The 12,159-nt window shown below is 29.3% G+C and overlaps 1 protein-coding gene across 2 annotated transcripts in view; it reads left to right on the forward strand.

Annotated features, from left to right (window-relative positions):
- LOC148955751 (organic cation transporter protein-like) overlaps positions 1–12,159 on the forward strand; it is a 76,023-nt gene that overhangs the window by 60,191 nt on the left and 3,673 nt on the right. For both annotated transcript variants that reach the window (XM_089104094.1, XM_089104102.1), the window contains exons 6-8: positions 2,840–3,008; positions 4,012–4,236; positions 9,788–10,005. In XM_089104094.1, coding sequence (XP_088960220.1) covers positions 2,840–3,008; positions 4,012–4,236; positions 9,788–10,005 — 612 coding nt within the window. The remainder of the gene's footprint in view (positions 1–2,839; positions 3,009–4,011; positions 4,237–9,787; positions 10,006–12,159) is intronic.

Raw genomic sequence — 12,159 nt, forward strand, 5'->3', positions numbered from 1 at the left:
TTCTTATTTTGCATTTTTTCACTTCCCCAACGTTCCTATTCTCCCGTTTTTCTTTTGAATGATACCCCACATAAAATCAGTCGTATATCGGACAACAAATAGTTAGCTTTGCTCGAACATTCTTTTGGAACGATTAGTTTTCCACTGAAGTTTCTTTTACCCAGGGAACCTGTTCTGTATGTTTTGAGCCCGTCAGACGTCAAACATGTACTTTACTTTTTAATAATATTTTTAATATTAGATGTTTTTTATATGTTTATTATATTGTTCATTATATTTATATTATCGTTTTAAATTTATTTTGTAAAATACTTGTTTAAATTATGTTTTAAATATTTTGAAATGTAATGTTTAACTATGTTGAATACACAAAATTTGAATTTGTTTAATGTAACACGTTAAAATATTGAAAAAAGTAATATATTTTATTAATAAAAACACATTAAGAGAATAAAGATAGGATGTCTCAATTTGCTTTAATTAAAACATTTGAAAACGACAACCGTAACTATGTATATTCTGTAAACATTGCGAAATTAAAATTTAATATTCACATTTTTAAAATAATATTTTATTTATAATCAGGCTGTGTATCCTATATAAATATCAGTGAACAAATATTGCACAGATTTTTTCCCATGAAAGAAATAGCATAGTTTCCTTGAATCATCATTGTACGATACTTTATTTTGGAAATTCTACTTCATTTTTATTATAATACAAAGGTCTATATTAATATGTTTAAAAAAAGCATACTATCTTTAAAAACTTTTTAAAGTGCTAGATTATTTTTGATAAGGTTTTTTATTTGTTTAGCCATTATTTATAATATTTGACTTATAGAAAGAGTAGATAAAATACAACAATCGGTGTTTTGAATCTTTCAAATTTGGAATTAAATTGCGCAAATTTTGTAAAATTCAGAACGATTCGGAAGGATAAAAATATTAATTGCATTATAATAAAATCATTGCAAATAATATTTTTAAGATCCTCCCCCCCCCCTATATTTTATTAATTGGATCCCTTAATAGTGAGTTCTCATATACTTATCATAATTATATTTTAATTCAGGGTTATCAGCGATCTTAAAAAAAAACAGACTTACCTGGACCACTTTTTTTCTCTCTTCTACTTTTGTTTCTGTTTCTGAGTCTTCTTATCTCTATTAACTGTAATTTTGTATATAAAGAGCATACAAAACACTTCAAGTGAAAATTTTTTTCTTTTTATGTTTAAAAGTAATTTTCCAAACTTTTTTAAATTTAAAGAGATTAAAAAAGATAAAAAAAAATTGTTGTTTAATGAAAAAGTTTCAAAATAGTTGATATTTTTCAAATAAAACAGAACATCTCAATCATACTGTCTCCATTAAAAAGCAATTTGACCTCCACCAACCCACACTTTGTGAATTGGCATCCCTGATAGTAAGCTCTCACATACATAATATAACTATGTTTTAATTCAGGGTCACTAGCCATCTGAAAAAAATTGACTGCAAGCGATATTTTTTGTCTTTTAAGTTGCTTAGCATCAGCAACCTAACGCTGCTTGGCATCAGCGTTATTAAAAAGAGTAGTCACTTCTTTGATTATGTTTCTTTTTTTTTAATTTCAACCCTTTAAATAATTCCATAGAACTAGAGTCGAATATTTTTGTCAAAGTTTTGAATGCTTAATAATTATAATGTATTGACTTAAAAATTGTTTAAGAGTATGTTTCAGTGTTTATATTCATTATGTTTAAATGATAAGTTATTGATTACTAGATTTTACTTGACTTTATACCCTTTTATTTATTCCATCGAACTAAGAGTCAAATATTTTTGTCATAAGTTTTGAATGTTTAATAATATTAACCTATTGGCTTAAAAATTGTTTAAAAATATGTGTTTAGATTCATCATATTTTTATGATGAATTATTGATAACTGAAAGAGCAGACGGTATAGTGTAATTTTGTATTTTTCTTTATATTGTTAGTTTAAAACATGATTCTTTAAATATTGTGAAATTCATGAAAGTAGTTCAAACAATCTTTGCAAAACAAATATTGAATGAAAATGTTATTTAAAATAAACTGCGCAGTTGTTTAAATAATCTCAGTATAATATTTTATGATGGAGATCCTTACTTTATTATTACTGTAATGTAATATAACACTTCTATATTGATATATTTAGAATATAGCGCCAAATCTTAACTAACAATTGCAAATTTTAGAGCAGTTTGATCAAATTTGTTTTATTTGTTTTGCAAATAATCATAGTATAAGAGTTATTGAAAACAATTATACTTAATTCAGAATTTTCATCATTTAATTTTAAAACTGTGGTATTTTGCTGAAAACAAAGAGTTGGAGTTTCTTTTCCAAATTTTTGATATTTGATAATATGTAATTAACGTTTATGAGGTTTTAATGTTTTGACGTTCATAACGTTTAAATAACTTTAAAATGGTTGAACAATTTCTTTCATCGTTTAGACGCGTCACTGATCATGAGTACTGGTTGTGAACTTTTACATATCTTAGAAAGGGATATAAGCATAGGGGGTCTATTTTCGTGATATACTATGAGATGGGGAGAGGGAGTGTCTCATTCAGACGGTTCGGAGTTTTCTGGAGGACCAGGGCGAATATAATTGGTCTATTTGTAAGTTTAAATAACATGCGGTTTTAGAATTGATAAGTTTTCAAAGCTCATTATAACTATAAAATTTTCTAATGTAGAACAGTTTCTATCAATTAGAAAAGGGGATACAACACGTTTTGCCTACAGAGTCACCCTCCCCCTACATATCTTCTTACCTTTATTTTTCTATCTATCGATTCTTTTTCTAGCAATGGAAATGGTTGGACCAAAATATAGGACAGCACTAGGCTTTGGGATGCAAGCAATGTTTGATGTTGGAGGAATAGTTGTCGCAGGATGGGGAGTTCTGATAAAAGACTGGAACTTACTTCAACTGGTTTACGGTCTACACGGTGCTATTCTGCTTGGACATTGGTGGTAAGATTTGACTAGCAGTAAAATTTAAAACATGAAGAAATCGATACGAAAATTTCGAATTAAATTTTTGCCTCGTTCGTATTTGGGTTCGAAGTTAGCATATCTTCATGTTCTAACCCGTGTAAGACAGTTCAGCAGCAGTTTTCATTCTTAACAAATCTATAGCTATCTTATCTCAAAACTCGTTGCCTGGTAATAAAATATCGAGCCAAGAATCTTAGCTATCTTATCTCAAAACTCGTTGCCTGGTAATAAAATATCGAGCCAAGAATCTTAGCTATCTTATCTCAAAACTCGTTGCCTGGTAATAAAATATCGAGCCAAGAATCTTAGCTATCTTATCTCAAAACTCGTTGCCTGGTAATAAAATATCGAGCCAAGAATCTTACTTTTGCATTCTTTTTTAGGCCCATCGTTTTCATTGTTCTCCAAACCGTCAAAGGCCATTATGTAGTAGCTTCTAATCTGTTGTAACAAATAGGAAAAGATAGTAACAAATTGGTGACAATAGTGTATCCTAATTTTGTATCTCGCTATGAAATATATAAATATAATGAAAATATATAAATATAAAGAGGTGGGTGAAATCTCCAATTAACATAATGAACTCCATAAAATAATAAATCTCGATTATATCGGTTTCACGAACAAAAAGAAACTACGGAAAAAAACTCATATGGCAACGTTTTAGAGTTTGTTGGCCAATAAAGGACTTTATACCATTGTTATATATTTATACATTTTTATTTATTTTTTTTTCATGAATAGAAAGGTAGTTCGGTCTGAAAAATTATTCAATGAACCATCTAAATATTTTCAGAAGAATCAGTTTATCGTATGAGGATTTTCTAATATTGACATTTGTTGTTGTTTTGATAGTATTTCTCTGGGGCTTTTTCCATCACGCTCTAACTTCTGCCATAACAGCCTTTGAGCAGTTATTAAAACATTAAATTAGGGGACCATTCCAAAAACTTTCTAATTTAATCGGATATTTTATTAGGCTTACGGATGAAAGTGTTTACTGGCTGTATACAAAAGGAGAGAAAGAAAAGGCCAAAGAAATTCTTCAGAAAGGCATGAAAGTTAACAAATTGAAAGCATCTGTGAGTGAATCTGACATGGAGAAAATCTTCTCCGTTGCTGATACAAACGAGAAGTATGGCATGATGGATCTTCTGCGAACTCCTAGAATGCGACTGAGAATTTTGAATGTCTGCTTAAACTGGTATGACTCCTTTTTTTATGAGTCTCTATAATTTAAAAAATCTCTATCTTATACCTGCTCCTACTGCAAATTTTACGCGCCATATGTCCCCCTTTAAGCTAATTAACGGTATACCATCTTCAAATTTAGACCACATGGAAAATTCCCTAAGGAGAAAACAAAAAGTAGAAAAAAGATATGGATAAAAAAAGAAAGTCAAATGCATAAAGCAAAAATCAACCTCCAAACCGGAAAAAGAATGCAAAGTAAATCCAAACATCACTCGTAAAGGGTGTCAAATAGTCAAGATATAGCAAATAATTTAAACAATTCTTAAGCGTATCCCACTCTAGTAGATTCACAGAATCTCAAGGATCTGGAAGTGAATATTGGGAATTTGGTTCAAAAAATATTCATTTTTGTTTCTTATGTCAGCTGATGGTGTTCTAACTCAACAAAAAAGAATTTTTCATTAAGGCAATTTTATGGTAAAAAAACTAGTTAATGGCGATTAGGCCTGTCTTAGACAAACTAATTCTCTCTCACTTTCTCTCTTTCCACTATTGCTCTCTCCTCTTATCTAGTAGTTAGTGTGAAAAAAAATTAGGAGATAAAATTTATAGGATTTGGGATAAGCTTAAGGGGTTACATTGCAACTATAAATTATTTTATTGTTATAAGCTTACAAGTTTGTAAAGAAATAAATTTTACGATTATATTGTAGTAAATTTTTTTTCTCTGGAAATTTTTCTGTGCTACAAAGCTAGAATTAAATATGATAACTTAAGCACATCTTGTTGCTAATGGAAACAAAAAATACAGAAATAAGTGCTGATAACTGCAAGTTGCAAATAATTTTACGTTGATGATGTTTCTGTTGATGATAAACAACTTATGTTGATGATACTGCTTGTACCAATTTAACATTGGTAATCATCTTTGATTATTCAAAGGCATTATGGAACATTATTTATCACAATGTTATTCATGACCCTCTCCAGAACAAAAATAATAATAATATAACTATAAAAAAAATAATATAATAATATAACAATAAAATAATAGAAAATAATGATAACAATCGGAAAACCAAAATTTTTTCCAGTATACCTGCTCCCCTTCAAGATTCAGATTTTGTAACTTACCACCTTTTGAATTTGTTGTGATGTTAATATTGTTGTGCCAGCTTCCCTCTATAAAAGCTTTAAACTATTTCCTGAAGGTGGAAATAAGTCCAAATCCTTTATGTCTGAACTTCGAAATATTTAGTCTTAGAAACATTTTTGTATTAGCGCCATCTAGATTCACTTATTCTAGATGGCAATCGCAGTATTTCTATATGGGACTGTACAGTGTTGTTGTCCTTCCTATTATTCTTTTCTGTTTTTATGCTTAGATGCAATATTTGGAGACTACTGAAACCTGTATGCAAGATTGTGGAGTAAAATTTTCATTTTCAAAATTTTCAAAATTAAAATTTTCAAGATTTTACTATAATGAACAGCTGGTATGTCGTACTCGTCATTTTCGTGGTTCTTTCATCATTTACTAATTATAAAAATAATGTATATACAAATTATAATAGGCTCATAAAATTGCATTTAGGAATATCTGAACAAATTCCAAGGACAGGCAAAAACTCATGATTTGGATTTGCTCCCTTCTTCCCATTGAAATTTATAATCTACCCTATTTTTCCATAACTTCCTACAATGATAGTAAAAACCAACTAGCTTTTACCGTTTCGAAAATTGTACCCTTGGGCAGGGACATTCGTATGGGGGGGTGAGCTTGGACGGCGCGAAGCGCCACAATTTTTGTGACGCGCTAAAATTCTTTGTTCAGTTCAGTAAAGACCACGAGAATACTGACATGTCTTCTACAGAAATTTTGAACTTGGTCGGTAAACGTAGCAGTTTTATTCACTTTCAACTCCTGCCATGATTTTACAGATGGTTCCACAATTTTCCATTTGGTTAAATAAACAGCATTAAAATAGCGACCTGATATGTACGGAAATTTAAATCACGGTTGGTAAATACAGCAGTTATACCGACTTGTGTAATGATTTTACATATTGTATTTGAAACGGAAATTATGCTAATTATTGACAAAAAACAGTCGTTATAAATGACCAGCCAGTCGGTAAAATCTCTAGCCCCCCCCCCCCCAAACATTTTAGATAGTAACGACACTGCCCTTAGGAATAAATTCATGTGTACATGCCTATTCAGAATACAAGAATTTTCCATCAGAAATCCTAAAAGTGTTAAAAAGATAATTTTCAAAATAAAAACATTTAGATGCTATATCTCTTCCACAATTTCACTTGATAAATGACCAAACGTTTAGATTACGTTATATTTTCTTTATCGCATTACAAAGATTACAGCACAAGATAATCCTCAATAACATATTTATTGTGTATATCTTAACATTGCGATAAGAGGCATTATGATCAGTTACGACGTAAAACCAAAAATACGCAAAATAATCGATTGCGAAAGGAATTCAGTCATATTTTCTGAAATGGTGCAACATAAACTTTATAAAGATTTGCTGTAACTGACATTTTCACTGTCAACCTACCAACGTAAAATTTGTCACAGATCCGTACATTTTTTAGAGAAAACATTTGGGCAACAACACAAAAATGGGTAGATTATATGGAAAAGAAGAAATGGATGGAACACCGCACAAATATTTATATTTCAGATGAGGGTGTGAGTTTCAATGCCACACCCCTGTGTTAAATTCTGAGGTGTATATTTTGAGCTGAAAAGCCATAAACATTGTTCTTGAGGAAGAAAATTCTTTTTGAGTTATGTGCGTCTATCCCCTCTCAATCGTCTTCTGGGATTTTCCCGCTGATTCTGTGTTTGTCTCTTGTGTATCTTTTGTTGTACTTCATCTTTATACTTTTTTGTATGTGTGGGTTATAAAGATAAATAAATATACTTTGCAATTTGCTGTTGCTTTACATCACAATTTTCCCAAAAAATCCATCGAAATTAGTTTGATCTTAAATCGTGCTCTTGGAAATAATTTCATGGGTACATGCCTGTTCAGAATAATTGAATGTTCAGTCACAAATCCTAAAATAACAATCCAGATGATTTTCATAATAAATTTATTTACATTCTATCTCTCTTGCACAAAATTCACAAGATAAATGCCTGAGCGTTTAGATTGCGATGTATTTTTTTCCTCATATTGCAAAGATTACAGAATAACCGAATCCTCAATAACAGATGTATCAGAATTATCTTATAATAACATATAATAAAAATATTACAAAATAAACAGAATTAGATAATATGACAAATTAGAAAATTAGAGAATAATAACATTATAATAACAGAATTATCTTCTTACACAGAAAAGAAGTATTATGATCAGTTCAGACGCAAAACCAAAAAAAATACAAAACAATCGATTGCGAAAGAAATGAAGCCGGGGTTTCTATAAGGGAATATAGGAATACAAAAGTGGTTAATTTATATGGAAAATAAATAAATAAATGAAAATACTATAAAATTGTGAAGTTTACCAGGGGAAGGCTGGGGTTTCTGCTGGTAGCCATGCCTGTTAAGGTTTTAATATTGTTTCATAGCGTTCAGACACCAAATTGATTAAACTCTTGAAGTATATAACAAAGACAGTTCAAAAATGAAACAAATTGCTGGTTTTAACCCCAAGATTCAAATTATCGGGTAAAAGAAGGTAAAAAATTTATGAAGCTACTTTGTGTGCTTGACTCTGGAGGATATGATAGTTAAGTTTTTGCATAGACGTATTCGAGTTGGCTACTTTGAAATATATAGTATCAAATTGCCAAATGTTTTTTTCTGCATCTTTTGCCAAATTCTAATGCTTAGGAAATCCTTATGACTACAGAACCCAATCGGAATCAGTTAAAGGGTTTTAATCTAAAGCTTCAAGTATTAATTATAAGTGAATATACATTTAAAACTGAGTGAAAAATAAAAAATTAAAAAAAATAAATTAAAAAATTAAAGAATTTAAAAAAGTGAATAAAATTTCCAATATTAATTTAAAAGTGGACATGTTTTATCTGGCTTCAAAACTGATGATTAAAACTACCAGTTAAATTAAAAATCAATCGTATTAATATTGGTAATTGGAGGTTACTTGATTTTTTTGATTTTTTTTGGAAGGTCGTATAAATTTAGCACCGTTGACATTTCCGTGTGATCTATATTCCAAACCCCAGTTCCTTATAGCACTAATTTCACCAAAATTAGAAATGTTTTATCCCCCCCTTTGGACCCACCTTTCGGTTCTATTCATACCCGAAAACTGTTTCTTTTTCAAAATTAAAAAGTTTTTAGAAAAGTATGAAAATTCATCAGCATTTCTGCGTTTGATCAAGCAGATATGATAATTTTATAAATTTATGAAAATAAGCAGATATGATTATTTGAGATAGACAACTATTGTCCGTAAAAACTCAATAATTAATAGTCTTTTGATTCACATAGGCAACTACACCTTCAAAGGAAAGCTATATCTTCCTGAGCTGCTGGTGCCGTATGTTTTCAGCTTTCTTGCTGGTTTGTCCCCCACGTTTCTTTTTTTTTAATTTGCTGCCCGCTGGTACTAAAAACTGCATAGCTGAATACGGAGGTGCTCTTCATTAAAAATTTATAAAAATATAAAATGTATTTTTTGTATTTTAAATTACTCATTTTATATAATTTTAATCTAAGTCAACCAATAAAGTTTGGAAAATCAAAGCATTTTAGTATTACGTCCATTACTGTATTACGCCGTCAATATCGCACAGCTTTACGCTAAGAAGAATGGTATTGTCAATATTGAATCAATATTTTTTCCAACAGTATTATCAACAATTTATTTTGATTCTAAAGGTTGGTTTAGATGCATATTTACTTCAATACTGTCTCTCGTAAATGCAGGGGTTTGTTTCATAAAACGTTGTTTTTCTTTTTTCTTATCAATATTTTTTTTTTAATTTCCTGTCTTAATTAAAAGTTTTGAAATGCATTTTTAACTTGTTTCTTTCTTTCAAGTTTCCAATAGAAGAGTTTCATAAGTAAATTTAAGATTTTTTTGTATATTTTTTATGCTACTTATTCGCTTATCTTAAAAAAGGTTTTGTCCTTTTTTTCACTTTTCAAACTTTTTCTGTCAGATATAACTTGGGCAGCATAAAAAATATCAGGACTAATTATTTCAGGACTACATTTGGGTGGCCTATTCAAAGGATAAAAAACTAAATTTATATTTTTCTTATTATTTTTCCAATTACTGAGTTAAAATACCACAAATTTTGGCTTTTAGTGCGTTTCCATAACCGACAGTAACGCACGCATAGGTCGCAGTATTGCCAGATACCTGGCATAAGATAACACAGCCATAAAAGCAAAAATGCATTAAAAACCCTTTTTTCGATGAAAATTTCTCGAAAAATTCTAAATTCTAAAATTCTAAAATTTTAACAAATTCTAATTAAAGAAATTGCTTGAAAAATGGCTGATTTGAGGAGTTCAATAGGTAATCACCTATTAATGTTTGTTTCTGTTTCTAGGTTTGCAAACAGCATTGTCTTTTATGGGCTGTCTTTGAACACCGACACATTATTAAAGGGTGACCCATTTCTGATGTTATTCCTTGTGACCCTTCCCGGACTACCATCATATGTGTTAACTCCGATCTTAGTGGATCGATTTGGTAGGAGGGATATAACTAGCACATTCATGATGGTCGGTGGATTGGCTTGTATTATTGCTGCTTTTATTCCTAAAGGTAAGTTATTTTTTAAATTAATTTATATGTTAAAAAAAACTTATTAGATTAATTAATTAGTCTCTTTTATGTTACTTGTGGATATATTTTAATGTTTTTTTAATCTATTTATATAATTCATTAAACAAATTTATTAGACTATTTAATTAATCTTTTTATTTGTGTTATTTGTGGATTTAATTTATTATTTTTTTTCTTACATAATATTTATTTAGGTATAATTTTTATTTGGATCATCAGAATTCAATTAATTTATATGCAACATAGATTAAATCAATTTACATTCTTGATAGTTGATGAGCATGATTAAACTCGGATGAGTTTAAACTCTGATGGGCATGATTAAACACATTAGAGTTTTTGTTCTAAAATCAGTTCCAACGCTGCATAGATTCGAAATTGTGCAAACAACCTTTTTAAATTAATTATTTTTTTGCCCACTCAGTGACAGTAATAAGAGTCTACTACTTTGACTAAAACTTTATAAAACCAGATTTATAAGATTAATTTGAAATGAGAGCTTGTCTACCCCTTAGTAAAGCTGAGGATAATAAACCAAAAAAGCTAGTTTTAATTAGTTCACATTATTTATGAATGAAAAACTAGTTTTTTTTAAACTAAGCTTAAGCAACTGCTGAAATATCTTAAAAATAATTCATTAATTAGAAATGACGTCATAAATACTAATTGTTCTAAAACTAAAACTTCATAAATCCTTATAAACTTTAAAAAACCATAAAACTTTATAAGAAAAAGCTAAGTTTAATCAGTTCACATTATTTATGAATGTGTTTTCAACTGAGCTTAAGCAACTGCTGAAATATCTTAAAAATAATAGATTAATTAGAAATGACGTCATAAATACAGTGAAAAATGCATATTATTATTTTCTTAGAGTATCACTAATCCGGAATAGGTTTGTTTCAATGCTATATCCTCCTTAAAGCAGATTTTTTATGGTCCACGTAATTTACTTTTATCAAATGTCAATGAAATTTCAAAAATTCAGGGAATTATAAAATGATTTTTTCAATATTTATTTTTGTATTTAATTCTGTGTTTGAATAAAATACAGATAATTCTGGCTTACTTTCAATCAATGCATTAAAATAAATAAAAATAATATAGATAAAAAATAAAATGATATCATTTAGTTTATTAATACTTTTTTTTTAATATTTAGTGCTGAAGTATCTTTTATTGGAAAGTAGAACAACAAATAAGTGCCTTTTTTCAGAGGGGTGGGTAATTGGATTATTTAGTGATGGAAATATTTTATGTGGCATATTCAGGAGATTGTAAAATTTGTTTTCCTGTGACTTTAAAGAAATGCAATTATAAAATATTTACGATAAAACTCAAATATTTACTTTCATTTCCTAATTTTTCCCGGGGTCATCAATAAATTTTGTTCAAGTTATTTCGGGATCTGATGCTTGAAAAAATTTTTACTAGGCATATGCATCTCGGTTTTAAAATATTTTAATCTCTAAAAAAAATTGAGTGAGTGGCCCAGAGAAATCTTATTGTAGGTCCACTTTTCTCCTTCAACCTCTTCCCCTCGTGAAAATTTATCTCAGTATATGTTATTGATGCACTTACTAGCTGTCATACCCAACGAAAAAGATATTTCTCTTAGATTTTGTACAATTTGTGCCAAATAAAAAATTGTTGCGATCGTAGATTCTGGATTAAATAGTTGACAAGTAAACATGACAACTTCTATAATAGTTCCAAAACATGACTGACGAAATTCTTCCATGTTTGTTACAACTTACCTCTAGAAAAAAAGTAGAAAATAAAACTGAAAATCCATTAAGACTAAAAACGATGCTTACCCGTGAGAGAAACATGAACCCTCAAAGGAATATTCCTATTTGACTTAGATTCCATTCAATCTATGAAGTCTAGGAGAAATCATTCATAAGAAGAAAAACCTCAAATGTGTGTACATTTAAATTCTTATCTGAAAGCACTTTATCTGATTAATAATTCTTAGATCTGAAAGCACTTTAGAAGAGTAGCATTAATTTCCAGGGGGCACACAATGTTGTTTTTTTCTCAGGGGGAAAGGGCGGTCACGGGCTCTTTAAAAATAGTCAAAAAATAGCAATAATTAATATTAATAACAAACACACTTTATTGCAGATACAC

This window comes from Artemia sp. Qi Xiang Cuo, chromosome 2 (genome assembly GCF_049724085.1).
Source record: "Artemia sp. Qi Xiang Cuo chromosome 2, ASM4972408v1, whole genome shotgun sequence".
Lineage (NCBI taxonomy): Eukaryota > Metazoa > Arthropoda > Branchiopoda > Anostraca > Artemiidae > Artemia > Artemia sp. Qi Xiang Cuo.